General features: G+C 41.4%; 1 protein-coding gene across 1 annotated transcript in view; it reads right to left on the bottom strand.

Moving 5' to 3' along the window:
* Positions 1-18,947, bottom strand: part of PRKCB (protein kinase C beta) — a 440,365-nt gene that overhangs the window by 44,787 nt on the left and 376,631 nt on the right. Inside the window, 2 exon segments of the mRNA XM_053694189.1 lie at positions 11,172-11,279; positions 11,437-11,517. Coding sequence (XP_053550164.1) covers positions 11,172-11,279; positions 11,437-11,517 — 189 coding nt within the window.

The following is an 18,947-nucleotide window of genomic DNA, read 5'->3' as shown; positions in this document are numbered from 1 at the left end:
CCCTGAAAGCGCTAGATCTGATAAACACTTCAGAAAAGCCTGAGCCTTCACTGGATTTGCTGGAACGTGTGAGAAAAAATCTTCTCACAGGAGGTCTTACTCTGAATCCTATTCGATACCCTTGAGAGACTCTGAATCCACTGATTTTAGACAGAATCTGCCCAAATGTTTTGGAAAAATTGTAATCTGCCCCCCACCAGCTGAACTGGAATGAGGGCCGCACCTTCATGCAGACTTGGGGGCTGGCTTTGGTTTCTTAAAAGGCTTAGATTTATTCCAACTTGAAGATGGTTTCCAATTGATACCAGATTCTTTGGGGGAAGGATTAGCTTTCTGTTCCTTATTCTGTCGAAAAGAATGAAAACGATTAGAAGCTTTATATTTACCCTTAGATCTTTTATCCTGAGGCAAAAAAACTCCCTTCCCCCAGTGACAGTTGAAATAATAGAATCCAACTGAGAACCAAATAAATTGTTACCTTGGAAAGAAAGAGATAGTAATCTAGACTTAGATACCATGTCAGCATTCCAATATTTGAGCTACAAAGCTCTTCTAGCTAAAATAGCTAAAGACATAGATTTACCATCAATTTTGATGATATCAAAAATAGCATCACAGATAAAATGATTAGCATGTTGAAGCAAGCAAACAATGCTAGACAAATCAGAATCTGTTTCCTGTTGCGCTAAGCTTTCCAACCAAAAAGCTGATGCAGCTGCAACATCAGCCATAGATATAGCAGGCCTGAGAAGATAGCCAGAATATAAATAAGCTTTCCTTAGATAAGATTCAAGTTTCCTATCTAAAGGATCCTTAAAAGAAATACTATCTTCCATATGAATAGTAGTACGTTTGGCAAGAGTAGAGATAGTCCCATCAACTTTGGGGATTTTTTCCCTAAACTCCAATCTAGCTGCTGGCAAATTATATAACTTTTTAAACCTAGAAGAAGGAATAAAAGAAGTACCAGGCCTATCCCATTCCTTTGAAATCATATCAGAAATCTCATCAGGAACTGGAAAAACCTCTGGAGTAACCACAGGAAGTTTATAAACAGAATTTAAACGTTTACTAGTTTTAGTATCAAGAGGACTAAATTCCTCAATATCCAAAGTAATCAACACCTCTTTTAACAAGGAACGTATATATACTTTATCTTAAAGAGATAAGTAGATTTGTCAGTGTCAATTTCTGAGGTAGGATCTTCTGAATCAGATAGATCCTCATCAGAGGAGGATAATTCAGTATGTTGTCGGTCATTTGAAAATTCATCAACTCTTTGAGAAGTTTAAAAAGACCTTTTACGTTTATTAGAAGGCGGAATAGCAGACAAAGCCTTCTGAATCATGTCAGCAATAAAATCTTTTATATTCATAGGGATATCATGTACATTAGATGTTGAAGGAACAACAGGCATTGTACTAGTACTTATGGATACATTCTCTGCATGTAAAAGTCATGACAACTGTTACATACTACAGCTGGAGATATAATCTCCACTAACTTACAACAGATACACTTAGCTTTGGTAGAACTGTTATCAGGCAGCAGGATTCCGACAGTTGTTTCTGAGACAGGATCAGATTGAGATATCTTGCAAATGTAAAAAGAAAAAACAACATATAAAGCAAAATTATCAATTTCCTTATATGACAGTTTCAGGAATGGGAAAAAAACCAGCATAGTACTCTGAGCATAGAAAAAGGCAAGAGGAATATAGGAAGTGAGGTTTAAATAATTAAATTATTTGGCGCCAACTATGACACACAACAAATTTTTTTTGCGCTAACAACATCCGGAATTGGTGCAACTCGCGTCATGACAGACGCAACCTTGTGCAAGGAAACCTGGCATCAACTAAGACGCCGGAAATTACGAATTTGCGTCACCAAACAATTATTGCGCCAAGAATAACGCAATAACGCAAGGCTAATTTTGCCTGTGAAATTTAATGAAAAAGCAGTCAATTGGAAGAAAAGACTGTACCTCAGGTAAGAAAAAATAACTTCCTAAATATTTTCCCAATTTTGAAACTGATAGTCTGCAAAAGGAAATATACATAAACCTGACTCATGGCAAATATAAGTACAATACATATATTTAAAACTTTATATTAATACATAAAGTGCCAAACCATAGCTGAGAGTGTCTTAAGTAATGAAAACATACTTACCGAAAGACACCCATCCACATATAGCACATAGCCAAACCAGTACTGAAACAGTATCAGTAGAGGTAATGGAATATGAGAGTATATAGTCGATCTGAAAAGGGAGGTAGGAGAAGAATCTCTATGACCGATAACAGAGAACCTATGAAAAGATTTCCTGTGAGGAAAACCATTGAATCAATAGGTGATACTCCCTTCACATCCCTCTGACAAACACTGTACTCTGAGAGGAATCGGGCTTCAAAATGCTGAGAAGCGCATATCACAGAAGAAAATCAAGCACAAACTTACTTCACCACCTCCATAGGGAGGCAAAGTTTGTAAAACTGAATTGTGGGTGTGGTGAGGGGTGTATTTATAGGCATTTTGAGGTTTGGGAAACTTTTCCCCTCCTGGTAGGAAAGTATATCCCTAGCTCATGGACTCTTGCCAATTACATGAAAGAAAAGCATACATTGCACTCACAATATAAAAGTAGTCAGAAGGCATGCCATGAAAGTGACGTATTCCTCCTATAGCTGACCGTAACTGACCAGAGTGGATGCGTGTTCTATATGGAAAGTGGTTTCACAGCGTTCTTAATAAGGAATTAGATGCAATCTTTGCGTTATTCCTTAAAGTTGGGGCACTGTCTGGTATCCTTAGATTTTTGCCAAGATGTTGTTAGTCTTTTCCACAGAAGAACAGTCCAATGCATGTCTTAGTGCAGTTACATATACGTTGAACTGCCGTTTTTTTTCTTCTCAGACTTGAATTGTTTGTAATTAATTTAGATTTCATTTTCTTTGATTTCTTTTTTTAGTAAAAGATACATGCTATAACTTTGTCTTTTATATATTTGACTCTGACCAAGGGTGCGCTGATATTTTATTACACAAAAATGATAGAATCCAAGCCGAGTGCCAAACAAAACCTTCCCCTTGAATGGTAGGGAGAGCAAGCAAGACTTAGACGTCATGTCAGCAGACAACAATTTTAGCCACAGAGCCATGCAAGCTAAAATAGAAAACTCTGACGTCTTAGCATTCAGGGGAATAATCTGCATGTTAGCATCACAAATGAACGAATGCACTACCCTTAAGGCTTTGATTCAATCCAAAATTTCCTCGAGGGGGGTCTTCACCTCGACCATTGTTATTAGTGCATCACACCAATAGGTAGCCACACAAGCCACCACAGCGACAGCCGCCAGTTGGAAAACGAACCTCCATCTTTTTATCCATGGGTTACTTAAAAGAGGAGCTATCCTCAAGCGGAATGGTCGTTCTCTTAGCGAGCGTGGAGATAGCACCATCCACCTTAGGGACGGTTCCCCACAATTCAAGCTGCGTGCCAGGAATGGGGAAAAGCTTCTTAAAAGAAGATGAGGGAGAAAAGGGAAAACCTAGTTTCTCCCATTCATTTTTTATAATGTTCGCTATTTTGATAGGAACTGGGAAGGCCTGAGGCACTACCCTGTCCTCGTAATCCTTATCCAGTTTAGGGATCAAAGGTTCCTCCGGTAGTTTCGATTGTGGAACCTCTAGCGTAGCAAACACTTCCTTCAGCAGGAAACGCAAGTACTCCATCTTAAACTTGAAATCTGGTTCCTCCACGGACGGAGGCCTAGAAGTAGCCAATTCTGACTCAGAAGCAACATCCTCCGATAAGTTGGAGTTGTCCTCCTCCGCGGATAATCTGTCCGAGATATCCAGCGGCGTTGAAGACCCCTGAGACGGATAGCAGTGCTGTACCTTCCGCTTGCGCTTAGTAGGATGAGGCATCATATTTATGGCCGCAGAAACCGCCATCTGCAATTGATCGGCGAAGTCTGGAGGCCAAAGGGCCCCTCCCGTGGGAGGGTTAGTAGTTCCCTAGGGAACTGCTTGTGTAATCGAAGATGCCTGTAGGGAACGCACCTCGCGGAACGGAAAACCTTCAGAGGTGGACGGCTCAGTTGTACTAAATACTTTATTCTTTTTAGAAGTGGTAATACTGTCATAAAATGTGGAACAGAGCTGTAACAGTGGTCCCACCGGAACCTCCTCACAGTATACACAGTTAGTAGTTTTAGATAAGGAGGGAGTATCCTCCAACATATCAGAGTCCTCCATAGCCTGCACGTTTATTATAGATTAAATGGCACCTTTATATCCCAATGGCCAGGGCACTCACCACCTCCTATGGCCCGGACTACAAGACACAGCTTTCTTTTCCTCCGAACACAGGTCGATAAATAGGAAGTTACTGAGGCCCCACCCAGTCACATGGAATGCCATGCAGGACCGCCCCTGCCCTAATCAAAAGATGCGCCAAAAAGCCTGCCTCAATCTCGCTCTCAATCTCGCCTCATCTCACATAAGTGCAGCAAAAAAACACAATAAACCTTATTATGTATATGAATATCCCCCGTTCAATAACCCCCTTGCGAGGGTATTACCCTAGATTCTATAAAGATAAAAAGGAGTCACACTGTGACCCTGTCTTCATGCGTTATCACATATATTTTATATATATATAAAAAATATGAAACGATCTTACCAGAATCAACGCTGTGGAACAGGAACACAGCCCTTCAAGTGTGACAGGTTAGTAGTGTTGCTCCTGAAATGGACTTGAGAGAATAAAAGCAGGCAGCGGAACTCGTCAACGCTGATTGCTTAAGGAGCTGTTAATATGAGTTGGGATGGTTTTGCAGAAGAACTCCCCCTGCACCTCCGGACTCTAACTTTCACCCATGTTCTCACTGAGAGGCTGACAGGACTACTTAAAACTCCAGTCCCATTGTGAAGAGTACTACCCTCCATCCATTGCAAAGAGTACTACCAACCATAAGAGACTCTCCAAATCTTCCGACACTTCTCTGCCAACCTCCTGTGACGAAAGGCAAAGAATGACTGGGGGATGAGGGGAGTGGGGGAGGTATTTAAGCCATTGGCTGGGGTGTCTTTGCCTCCTCCTGGTCGCCAGGTTTTTAATTTCCACAATTGATGAATGAAGCAGTAGACTCTCCTCCCCTTTAGATGGAAACTTCACAAAGTCAATATGACAAATTTTCCTTGAACCACATTAGCTGCTTGAAAAGTGCTGGAAAGCATTGTTCTCCGGCAGAGAAAGGGTTAAACTGTGATCAGTCACACGTAAGGGCAATAAGAATAGTTTTGCTTGGAATCCAGAGATTCGGTGCCTTGTAGCACAGCCTTGCTATGTGTTACGCTCAACATCACTATTCAGCCACTTCGGATTACATCCGTTCAAGCAGCACAGAGGAAGATCAATTGTAATCAGCTTCCACAAGCCATGCGCTGGGAGCCCTTTTTGTGTATTGATCCGTACGACTGTAATCACCAGTCAGCGTGTCAGTTTGTGTGCGCACAACCTGTGTGTTCTCAGCCCCTCCCCTGCTTTAGCGCAATGGAGGTGAGAAGCCAGTGCTGTAACCTTCCTGAAATGTATTAAGATGTTGCATATTTCACGCTAAAATAGATTGATGTTAATTTATACCTCAATGTTCTTTGCAGTGCCAGGATGACAGTAAGAATAGTACTTACCTGTTATAAACTTGCAATGTAAATCCCCCCCCCCCACAAAAAAAGCAGAAGGAAAGAAAGCAACAGGGGGGGAGGGAATAAACAGCAGAAGGAGCTAAAAGGGGTCAAAAAGAGAGGCAGAAACAAGAGAGATAACAGAGAAAGGCAGCAGAAAGAAAAATCAAGGGAGCAGACAGATAGTAAGAGAGAGGCAGAAGACAGGGAGCGGGTGAGAAGACAGAGAGCAGGGAAGCAAACAGTGAGAGAGAGGTAGAAGACAGGGAGCAGGGGAGCAGACAGAGAGCAGGGAAGCAAAGAGTGAGAGAGAGGTAGAAGACAGGGAGCGGGTGAGAAGACAGACAGCAGGGAAGCAAAGAGTGAGAGAGAGGCAGAAGACAGGGAGTGGGTGAGAAGACAGAGAGCAGGGAAGCAAAGAGTGAGAGAGAGGTAGAAGACAGGGAGCGGGGGAGCAGACAGGGAGCAGAGAGTGAGAGAGAGGTAGAAGACAGGGAGCGGGTGAGAAGACAGAGAGCAGGGAAGCAAACAGTGAGAGAGAGGTAGAAGACAGGGAGCAGGGGAGCAGACAGAGAGCAGGGAAGCAAAGAGTGAGAGAGAGGTAGAAGACAGGGAGCGGGTGAGAAGACAGAGAGCAGGGAAGCAAAGAGTGAGAGAGAGGCAGAAGACAGGGAGCAGGGGAGCAGACAGAGAGCAGGGAAGCAAAGAGTGAGAGAGAGGTAGAAGACAGGGAGCGGGTGAGAAGACAGAGAGCAGGGAAGCAAAGAGTGAGAGAGAGTTAGAAGACAGGGAGCAGGGGAGCAGACAGGGAGCAGAGAGTGAGAGAGAGGTAGAAGACAGGGAGCAGGGGAGCAGACAGGGAGCAGACAGAGAGCAGGGAAGCAGAGAGTGAGAGAGAGGTAGAAGACAGGGAGCAGGGGAGCAGACAGGGAGCAGACAGAGAGCAGGGAAGCAGAGAGTGAGAGAGAGGTAGAAGACAGGGAGCAGGGGAGCAGACAGAGAGCAGGGAAGCAAAGAGTGAGAGAGTTAGAAGACAGGGAGCAGGGGAGCAGACAGAGAGCAGGGAAGCAAAGAGTGAGAGAGAGTTAGAAGACAGGGAGCAGGGGAGCAGACAGGGAGCAGAGAGTGAGAGAGAGGTAGAAGACAGGGAGCAGGGGAGCAGACAGGGAGCAGACAGAGAGCAGGGAAGCAGAGAGTGAGAGAGAGGTAGAAGACAGGGAGCAGGGGAGCAGACAGAGAGCAGGGAAGCAAAGAGTGAGAGAGAGGCAGAAGACAGGGAGCGGGTGAGAAGACAGAGAGCAGGGAAGCAAAGAGTGAGAGAGAGGTAGAAGACAGGGAGCAGGTGAGAAGACAGACAGCAGGGAAGCAAAGAGTGAGAGAGAGGTAGAAGACAGGGAGCGGGTGAGAAGACAGAGAGCAGGGAAGCAAAGAGTGAGAGAGAGGCAGAAGACAGGGAGCGGGTGAGAAGACAGAGAGCAGGGAAGCAAAGAGTGAGAGAGAGGCAGAAGACAGGGAGTGGGTGAGAAGACAGAGCAGGGAAGCAAAGAGTGAGAGAGAGGTAGAAGACAGGGAGCAGTGGAGCAGACAGAGAGCAGGGAAGCAAAGAGTGAGAGAGAGGCAGAAGACAGGGAGCAGGTGAGAAGACAGAGAGCAGGGAAGCAAAGAGTGAGAGAGAGGTAGAAGACAGGGAGCAGGTGAGAAGACAGAGAGCAGGGAAGCAAAGAGTGAGAGAGAGGTAGAAGACAGGGAGCAGGTGAGAAGACAGAGAGCAGGGAAGCAAAGAGTGAGAGAGAGGTAGAAGACAGAGAGCGGGTGAGAAGACAGAGAGAAGGAAAGTAGACCGAGAGCAGGGAAGCAGACAGAGAGAGAGGGGGAGCAGACAGAGAGAGAGGGAGAGAAGACAGAGAGAGAGGGGGAGCAGACAGAGAGAGAGAGAGGGGGGAAGCAGACAGAGAGAGAGAGGGGGAGCAGACAGAGAGAGAGAGGGGGAGCAGACAGAGAGAGAGAGAGAGGAAGCAGACAGAGAGAGAGGGGGAGCAGACAGAGAGAGAGGGAGAGAAGACAGAGAGAGAGGGGGAGCAGACAGAGAGAGAGAGAGAGAGAGGGGGAGCAGACAGAGAGAGAGAGAGAGAGGGGGAGCACACAGAGAGAGAGAGAGGGGGGAAGCAGACAGAGAGAGAGAGAGAGGGGAAGCAGACAGAGAGAGAGAGAGGGGAAGCAGACAGAGAGAGAGGGGGAGCAGACAGAGAGAGAGGGGGAGCAGACAGAGAGAGAGGGGGAGCAGACAGAGAGAGAGGGGGAGCAGACAGAGAGAGAGGGAGAGAAGACAGAGAGAGAGGGGGAGCAGACAGAGAGAGAGGGGGAGCAGAGAGAGAGAGGGGGAGCAGAGAGAGAGAGAGAGAGAGAGAGGGGAAGCAGACAGAGAGAGAGAGAGGGGAAGCAGACAGAGAGAGAGAGAGAGGAAGCAGACAGAGAGAGAGGGGGAGCAGACAGAGAGAGAGGGGGAGCAGACAGAGAGAGAGGGAGAGAAGACAGAGAGAGAGGGGGAGCAGACAGAGAGAGAGAGAGAGGGGAAGCAGACAGAGAGAGAGGGGAGGCTGACAGAGAGAGAGGGGGAGCAGACAGAGAGAGGGGGAGCAGACAGAGAGTGAGCAGGAAGCAGACAGAGAGAGAGAGGGGAAGCAGACAGAGAGAGAGAGAGAGAGAGAGAGAGAGGGGAAGCAGACAGAGAGAGAGGGGGGCAGACAGAGAGTGAGCAGGAAGCAGACAGAGAGTAAGGAGGAACTTAGTGTGAGCAAGAAGCAGACCAACAATAAGGTGGAGAAAAACAAAACAACAACGGCTTATAGTATATTATAGGAAAATGAAAAAGGAGAATGGTTTTTGGAGAATAGAAAACAATTTGGAAAAAAAGGTCTAAAAATAATGTATTCCCATAGTGTAATAAATCAAGGACAAATGTCATTATTACTCTGCCTGTAACAGGCACAGTGGTGGGAATTACGCATCAGGGCCCCGGGATAAGGAACTGCCTTTTCTAGTCATCAGTGGTCTCAGAGTACAGATCCCTCTCCTGCCAGGAGAGTGTCAGATGGAGTCACAAAAACACCCGAACAGATGTTTGGATCACGGTCCCTTCTCTCTGGATTTATTCAGCGTTTGACAGTTGTGACACAAAACAAAATGAGATGTGTGTGCAATACACAGATCCCTCCCCTTAGGGGAGACACAGTGAGTGAGATAGGTTTCAATGACACTCCTAGAAAGAGGGGTCTCTAACTGGGTGTACAGGGACCTATTACTTAAAATAACAGAACGTTTCTACATTTTATGACCAAGGAAACTACAATGGTATGAAATCTGTAGTTATATTGAGTCTATGGATGGTATATTATGAACTCATAGAGAGCAGTTTATCTTTTGCAGTATGAAATTAGATTGTAAGCATTAATACAGGTGGCCCTCGGTTTACAACGGTTCAATTTGTGACTGCTATTGAAAAGCATTGAGAAGCAGTGAATTGATTAAAAAAGCCAGTAGGTGGAGCTGTCCGCTTGTGTTGCAGCAAAGATATGCAAGCCAAGCAAGCTGAAATTAATCAGTTTAATCAGACCTGCGCTATCTAGCAGATTTCAAAGGAACAAGATCTTCCTGTCTATAAATCAGTCCAGATTGGAATGCATAGAAAGAACTGTTTGCAGAAAAATGCAAGTAAAGTCTGTGTTGTGATTCTTTTATTAGTTTTATAATGCTGTTTAGCAAATGTTTTTGTTCATTTAACTTAGTTTAATTATATATTCTGTGTTGTGTGATTATTTTATTAGGTTTATAATGCTGTTTAGCATGTAAAGTCTTCATTTCAAAGCTTTAAAAAGAATGTATTAGGTGTTACTTATGACAATTTTGAGAGGGGCCTGGAACCTAACTCCCTCACTTCCCATTGACTTACATTATAAACTGGGTTTCAATTTACAACAGTTTCAATTTACAACCATTGCTTCTGGAACCTAACCCCAGCGTAAACTGAGGGCTACCTGTATTAGTCATTAATATTCACGTCTGTAGACATCTGTTACTTGGATATGGAATTGTTAAAGAGACAGTAAATTTAAAAATACACTTTAATGATTCAGATCATTTTAAACAACTTTCCATTTGATTTCTATTATCAAATGTGGTCTGTTCTCTTGGTATCATTTGTTGAAAAGCATACCTAGGTAGGATCAGGAGCAGAAGAGATAACTATTGATTGTTGGCTGCACTTATATGCCTTTTATCATTGGCTCACCAGATGTGTTCAGCTAGCTCTCAGTAGTGCATTGTTGCTCATTCCACAAAGGAAACCGAGATAATGAGGTAAATTTGATTATAGAATTAAATTGGAAAGTTGCTTAAATCTACATGCTCCGTATAAAACATGGGTTTCATGTCCCTTTAACTGATAATCTGTTTATTGTATAGGCTATATATGGCAATGTTTTATTGGCAAACATCTGTGCTTAGATAAGAAATATTACAAAAAACAATTGACTGATATAAATTTTAGTCACGGTTGACACATTCATTTGAAATATTTACGTATATATGAGAAGTTAATTATGGATGCATTATTTTCTTTTCTTTGGAAAATAGATTTTTAACCCTTTCCTGACCATCCAAATTTGAAATCACGCGATCGTGCACCCGATCACCAGATTTCAATGATGGGCTCGGGTCAGTGGGAAGTGTCTATGACGCTATGCACGCCCTCCAGGCCGCGGTCCCATTCAGGAAGCGTGTTTGGCTTCAGTACGGACGCTCCATGACGCTCTAACGGCACTAAAGCCCAGCGTGGAACGCCCTAACGGCGGGAATGGGTTAACTGATTCACTTATTTCACAAACATCATGGAAATGTCATTATGTTAGCTCAGCATTAGGAAATTTAGATGATTTAACAGCATAATGTATCAAGACATCATGGCAGTAAGCAACATGATCAGAATATGCTTTAGTATACAGTATATTATGCTGAGAATTTCTGGCAACAACAAAAAGTGCCAGTTTTTGTGACAGTATGAAACTAGCGCTTTTTGGGCAAGGATGCACCTTCTTGTACTTCGCGTCTTAAAGGGATATGAAACTGAAAAATGTTCTTTAGTGATTTAGACAAAGCATTATAAAAAAATGAAAAAAAGTTTCCAATTTACGTCTATTATAAAATTTGCTTTGTTCTCATGATATTCTGTGTTGAAGAGATACCTAGCTAGGCATCTAGAGCACTATATGGCAGGAAATCGTGCTGCCATATAGTGCTCTTGCAAAACTGCTGCCATATAGTGCTGTAGAAATGGGTCAGATTTTAAAACAACTAATATTAGTTTAAAGAATGCATTTGCATAGAACGTTCAGGCTAACCCATGATCTGAATAAATCAATATATCTAGCATTTATTTAGTGCATAATATGCTCGTGCACACGCACACACACAAGCCTTACCCCCTTGCATATAGCTACAGCTTCCTTGGACATTGACTTGGGATAAGCCACATTATGTTCCATGATGGACTGGAACAGCTCGTCCTCATCTTCGCCTTCAAATGGTGCCTGTCAGGCGGGAAGTAAACAGAAAGTGTTGGGAAGGTAGAAAAAATATCCAGCATAACTCAGGGTTAAATTGATGCACATTGTGATCACATCAAGTCTAAGCAATGATGTGAAGAAAAATAAGGTAAAAAAGAAAAAGGTTCAAATTCATAGTGACCTGTCCAGCTAACATTTCATAAAGTAGGATTCCAAAGGCCCACCAATCCACCGACTTCCCGTAGGGCTGGTACGCAATAATCTGCAACAAGAGGGAGACAAGTTAAAAAGCTTGAAAGAACACTATTTGCATTAGTCATATGGGGTTAAAGGGACACTTTACTGTAAAACCTATGTCCCTTTATTATGGTTTCTAATGGCTTGTTATACCATTGCAGAGTATAAACTGTGGAAAACATTAAGGTTTATTTTTATATCTGAAATATGTTTTTTGCACATTGAAACCACAACCCTTTCCAATTAGTTGTGCTTGCCGGGATAGCAGATCTCATTATCGTATTCCCCTCTCCATAACCATGCAAAATATATATAAATAAATAAAATATATATACACACACACACGTTTATGTATACACACACACACACATTTTTAATTTACTTATATTATTAAATTGTGCACTGTATTTTTATATGTCCAATTTCTGAGGCCACAATAAAAAAAAATTGAAAGTCTCTTTAAATTGTATGATTTATATGAAGCATGAAAGTTTAATGTTAATTTGCATGTCCCTTTAATATGAGATTTCCTTATAAATAAACTGATTCATGATGGTGCTTACATAAATCTTTGAGTCATTATAAAGGCAGTTACCTCTATCTGCCCCTTGGGTATATAAACTCAATGTTAATACATATACTGTTGCATCTGCCTACAACAGAGAATATCACTTGCATGCTCTGTATAGGGATTCCTTGCCAAGATACCCAGTATCACTGTACAGTTCCGCCTCCTTCCTCTGTTCCAGTGAGGCTTAGCTTCAAGATGCAAAGAGCAGAGTTATAGGGAGGGAGAGCAGCTATTGCTGTGAATTCTGATGCACATTTTAATCCCACATCCAACATAATCTAATCAGAAACATGCCGTGTGAGATCAACTGTGACAGCCCCTTCAACAAGCAAAGGCCGCAGGGGACCTACAGAATGGAACGCGGCCCTTAAAGGTACAGTCATCTCTGCCACACTGGAAAATGGATTATGCTATGTTATAGTCATCCAATCAAACTTAGTATTTACATTACCGCTGACAAGACACTCCTATCCATTTTTACAAATCAACAGAATGAAACACTGGCTTGGAAATAAAAATATATAGCATATGATTGCTGTTGGCTGACCTGAGATATTAATTACTTCTGAAATTGGTAAAAACTGAACACATTTTTATGATAAAAAAATATAAAAATAACAGGTTGTAAATTTCATAATGCTTATGCCAGTAAGAAGTCTGTTGTGTTCAGTATAGAAAAATCTACAGATGATGACTAATGATGAGTTAATATATACATAAAAGATAAGTAATTGTATTTAATCATGTTTAAGTTACATCTCTTTAAGGTCATTTTTATACAGAAAAAACATAATTTATGTAAGAACTTACCTGATAAATTCATTTCTTTCATATTAGCAAGAGTCCATGAGCTAGTGACGTATGGGACATACATTCCTACCAGGAGGGGCAAAGTTTCCCAAACCTCAAAATGCCTATAAATACACCTCACCACACCCACAAATCAGTTTAACGAATAGCCAAGAAGTGGGGTGATAAGAAAAAAGTGCGAAGCATAAATATAAGGAATTGGAATAATTGTGCTTTATACAAAAAAATCATAACCACCACAAAAAAAGGGTGGGCCTCATGGACTCTTGCTAATATGAAAGAAATGAATTTATCAGGTAAGTTCTTACATAAATTATGTTTTCTTTCATGTAATTAGCAAGAGTCGATGAGCTAGTGACGTATGGGATAATGACTACCCAAGATGTGGATCTTCCACGCAAGAGTCACTAGAGAGGGAGGGAATTCCGCTGAAAATAATCCACACCCAAAACAAAGTTTAAAACTTATGAAAAAAACTGAAATTATAAGCAGAAGAATCAAACTGAAACAGCTGCCTGAAGTACTTTTCTACCAAAAACTGCTTCAGAAGAAGAAAACACATCAAAATGGTAGAATTTAGTAAAAGTATGCAAAGAAGACCAAGTTGCTGCTTTGCAAATCTGATCAACCGAAGCTTCATTCCTAAACGCCCAGGAAGTAGAAACTGACCTAGTAGAATGAGCTCTAATCCTTTGAGGCGGAGTTTTACCCGACTCGACATAAGCATGATGAATTAAAGATTTCAACCAAGATGCCAAAGAAATGGCAGAAGCCTTCTGACCTTTCCTAGAACCGGAAAAGATAACAAATAAACTAGAAGTCTTTCGGAAATTCTTAGTAGCTTCAACATAATATGTCAAAGCTCTAACTACATCCAAAGAATGCAATGATTTCTCCTTAGAATTCTTAGGATTAGGACATAATAAAGGAACCACAATTTCTCTACTAATGTTGTTAGAATTCACAACCTTAGGTAAAAATTTAAAAGAAGTTCGCAACACCGCCTTATCCTGATGAAAAATCAGAAAAGGAGACTCACAAGAAAGAGCAGATAATTCAGAAACTCTTCTGGCAGAAGAGATGGCCAAAAGGAACAAAACTTTCCAAGAAAGTAATTTAATGTCCAAAGAATGCATAGGTTCAAACGGAGGAGCTTGAAGAGCCCCCAGAACCAAATTCAAACTCCAAGGAGGAGAAATTGACTTAATGACAGGTTTTATACGAACCAAAGCTTGTACAAAACAATGAATATCAGGAAGATTAGAAAGAGCAGAGATTTGTCCTTTCAAGGAACTTGCAGACAAACCTTTATCCAAACCATCCTGAAGAAACTGTAAAATTCTCGGAATTCTAAAAGAATGCCAGGAAAAATGATGAGAAAGACACCAAGAAATATAAGTCTTCCAGACTCTATAATATATCTCCCTAGATACGGATTTACGAGCCTGTAACATAGTATTAATCACAGAGTCAGAGAAACCTCTTTGACTAAGAATCAAGCGTTCAATCTCCATACCTTTAAATTTAAGGATTTGAGATCCTGATGGAAAAAAGGACCATGTGACAGAAGGTCTGGTCTTAACGGAAGAGTCCATGGTTGGCAAGAGGCCATCCGGACAAGATCCGCATACCAAAACCTGTGAGGCCATGCTGGAGCCACCAGCAGAACAAACTAGCATTCCTTCAGAATCTTGGAGATTACTCTTGGAAGAAGAACTAGAGGCGGAAAGATATAGGCAGGATGATACTTCCAAGGAAGTGACAACGCATCCACTGCTTCCGCTTGAGGATCCCTGGATCTGGACAGATACCTGGGAAGTTTCTTGTTTAGATGAGAAGCCATCAGATCTATTTCTGGAAGACCCCACATTTGAACAATCTGAAGAAATACCTCTGGGTGAAGAGACCATTCGCCCGGATGTAACGTTTGGCGACTGAGATAATCCGCTTCCCAATTGTCTATACCTGGGATATGAACCGCAGAAACTAGACAGGAGCTGGATTCCGCCCATACCAGAATTCGAGATACTTCTTTCATAGCCAGAGGACTGTGAGTCCCTCCTTGATGATTGATGTATGCCACAGTTGTGACATTGTCTGTCTGAAAACAAATGAACGATTCTCTCTTTAGAAGAGGCCAAGACTGAAGAGCTCTGAAAATTGCACAGAGTTCCAAAATATTGATCGGTAATCTTACCTCCTGAGATTCCCAAACCCCTTGTGCTGTCAGAGACCCCCACACAGCTCCCCAACCTGTAAGACTTGCCTCTGTTGAAATTACAGTCCAGGTCGGAAGAACAAAAGAAGCCCCCTGAACTAAACGATGGTGATCTGTCCACCACGTCAGAGAGTGTTGTACAATCGGTTTTAAAGATATTAATTGAGATATCTTTGTGTAATCCCTGCACCACCGGTTCAGCATACAGAGCTGAAGAGGCCGCATGTGAAAACGAGCAAAGGGGATCGCGTCCGATGCAGCAGTCATAAGACCTAGAATTTCCATGCATAAGGCTACCGAAGGGAATGATTGTGACTGAAGGTTTCGACAAGCTGATATCAATTTTAGACGTCTCTTGTCTGTCAAAGATAGAGTCATGGACACTGAATCTATCTGGAAACCTAAAAAGGTTACCTGAGTCTGAGGAATCAATGAACTTTTTGGTAAATTGATCCTCCAACCATGATGTTGAAGAAACAACACAAGTCGATTTGTATGAGATTCTGCTAAATGTGAAGACTGAGCAAGTACCAAGATATCGTCCAAATAAGGAAATACCACAATACCCTGTTCTCTGATTACAGACAGAAGGGCACCGAGAACCTTCGTAAAAATTCTTGGAGCTGTAGCTAGGCCAAACGGCAGAGCCACAAACTGGTAATGCTTGTCTAGGAAAGAGAATCTCAGAAACTGATAGTGATCTGGATGAATCGGAATATGCAGATATGCATCCTGTAAATCTATTGTAGACATATAATGCCCTTGCTGAACAAAAGGCAGGATTAGTCCTTACAGTTACCATTTTGAATGTTGGTATCCTTACATAACGATTCAATATTTATATTTTTAGATCCAGAACTGGTCTGAAGGAATTCTCCTTCTTTGGTACAATGAAGAGATTTGAATAAAACCCCAGTCCCTGTTCCAGAACTGGAACTGGCATAATTACTCCAGCCAACTCTAGATCTGAAACACATTTCAGAAATGCTTGAGCCTTCGCTGGGTTTACTGGGACACGGGAAAGAAAAAATGTCTTTGCAGGAGGCCTTATCTTGAAGCCAATTCTGTACCCTTCTGAAATAATGTTCTGAATCCAAAGATTGTGAACGGAATTGATCCAAATTTCTTTGAAAAAACGTAATCTGCCCCCTACCAGCTGAGCTGGAATGAGGGCCGCACCTTCATGTGGACTTAGGAGCTGGCTTTGATTTTCTAAAAGGCTTGGATTTATTCCAGACTGGAGATGGTTTCCAAACTGATACCGCTCCTGAGGATGAAGGATCAGGTTTTTGTTCCTTGTTGTGACGAAAGGAACGAAAACGATTATTAGACCTAAATTTACCTTTAGATTTTTTATCCTGTGGTAAAAAAGTTCCTTTCCCTCCAGTAACAGTTGAGATAATAGAATCCAACTGAGAACCAAACAATTTATTACCCTGGAAAGAAAGGGAAAGCAGAGTAGACTTAGAAGAATCAGCATTCCAAGTTTTAAGCCATAAAGCTCTTCTAGCTAAAATAGCTAGAGACATATACCTGACATCAACTCTAATGATATCAAAGATGGCATCACAAATAAAATTATTAGCATGTTGAAGAAGAATAATAATGCTATGAGAATTATAATCTGTTACTTGTTGCGCTAAAGCTTCTAACCAAAAAGTTGAAGCTGCAGCAACATCCGCTAAAGATATAGCAGGTCTAAGAAGATTACCTGAACACAAGTAAGTTTTTCTTAGAAAGGATTCAATTTTCCTATCTAAAGGATCCTTAAAGGAAGTACCATCTGCCGTAGGAATAGTAGTACGCTTAGCAAGAGTAGAGACAGCCCCATCAACCTTAGGGATTTTGTCCCAAAACTCTAATCTGTCAGATGGCACAGGATATAATTGCTTAAAACGTTTAGAAGGAGTAAATGAATTACCCAAATTATTCCATTCCCTGGAAATTACTTCAGAAATAGCACTAGGGACAGGAAAAACTTCTGGAATAACTACAGGAGATTTAAAAACCTTATCTAAACGTTTAGATTTAGTATCAAGAGGACCAGAATCCTCAATTTCTAATGCAATTAGGACTTCTTTAAGTAAAGAACGAATAAATTCCATTTTAAATAAATATGAAGATTTATCAGCATCAACCTGAGACAGAATCCTCTGAACCAGAAGAACCATTATCAAAATCAGAATGATGATGTTCATTTAAAAATTCATCTGAAAAATTAGAAGTTTTAAAAGATTTTTTTACGTTTACTAGAAGAAGGAATAACAGACATAGCCTTCTTAATGGATTTAACAAAATCTCTTATGTTATCAGGAACACTCTGAGTATTAGATGTTGACGGAACAGCAACAGGTAATGTAGCAGTACTAAAGGAAATATTATCTGCATTAACAAGTTTGTCATGACAAACAGTACAAACAACAGCTGGAGGAACAGATACCATAAGTTTACATCAGATACACTTAGCTTTGGTAGCTCCAGCACCAGGCAGCGATTTTCCAGAAGTATCTTCTGACTCAGTTTCAACGTGGGACATCTTGCAATATGTAATAGAAAAAACAACATATAAAGCAAAATTGATCAAATTCCTTAAATGACAGTTTCAGGAATGGGAAAAAATGCCAGTGAACAAGCTTCTAGCAACCAGAAGCAATAAATAATGAGACTTAAATAATGTGGAGACAATAGTGACGCCCATATTTTTTTAGCGTCAAAAATGACGGCCACATTATTTGGCGCCTAAATGCTTTTGGCGCCAAAAAATGACGCCACATCCAGAACGCCGACACTTTTGGCGCAAAAGAACGTCAAAATGACGCAATTTCCGGCGACACGTATGACGCCGGAAACAGAAAATTTGCGCCAAAAAAGTCTGTGCCAAGAATGACGCAATAAAATGAAGCATTTTCAGCCCCCGCGAGCCTAACAGCCCACAGGGAAAAAGTCAAATTTTAAGGTAAGAAAAAAATTGATTTATTCATATGCATTATCCCAAATATGAAACTGACTGTCTGAAATAAGGAATGTTGAACATCCTGAGTCAAGGCAAATAAATGTTTGAATACATATATTTAGAACTTTATAAAAAAGTGCCCAACCACAGCTTAGAGTGTCACAGAAAATAAGATTTACTTACCCCAGGACACTCATCTACATGTTGTAGAAAGCCAAACCAGTACTGAAACGAAAATCAGCAGAGGTAATGGTATATAAATAAGAGTATATAGTCGATCTGAAAAGGGAGGTAAGAGATGAATCTCTACGACCGATAACAGAGAACCTATGAAATAGACCCTGTAGAAGGAGATCATTGAATTCAAATAGGCAATACTCTCCTCACATCCCTCTGACATTCACTGCACGCTGAGAGGATAACCGGGCTCCAACCTGCTGCGGAGTGCATATCAACGTAGAATCTAGCACAAACTTACTTCACCACCTCCATAGGAGGCAAAGTTTGTAAAACTGATTTGTGGGTGTGGTGAGGGGTGTATTTATAGGCATTTTGAGGTTTGGGAAACTTTGCCCCTCCTGGTAGGAATGTATATCCCATACGTCACTAGCTCATGGACTCTTGCTAATTACATGAAAGAAACTATGTTTGAGTACACATTTTTTAAAGGTAAAAATGCAACACATTTTGCTGATGGGGATTTTTATGTGAATGAAAAAGAAAACAAAAATGTAGAAACTAATGATAACGTAGAAAGTATATGCAGGGCTTTTGCTATAATAAAAGCAGACTAGGCAACAGTCTTAGGGCTCTGATGCAGGGGCAGGGTGCACATTTGGTGCATGACATACATTTTTTAAAATGAGTAAGTTTAAATTACCTAACCTGGGCTTCACGCTAGGA

Source organism: Bombina bombina, chromosome 11 (genome assembly GCF_027579735.1).
Source record: "Bombina bombina isolate aBomBom1 chromosome 11, aBomBom1.pri, whole genome shotgun sequence".
NCBI classification, from domain to species: Eukaryota; Metazoa; Chordata; class Amphibia; order Anura; family Bombinatoridae; genus Bombina; species Bombina bombina.
Note: the sequence above shows the minus strand (reverse complement) of the source record. Positions and strands in the feature narration are given on the sequence as shown.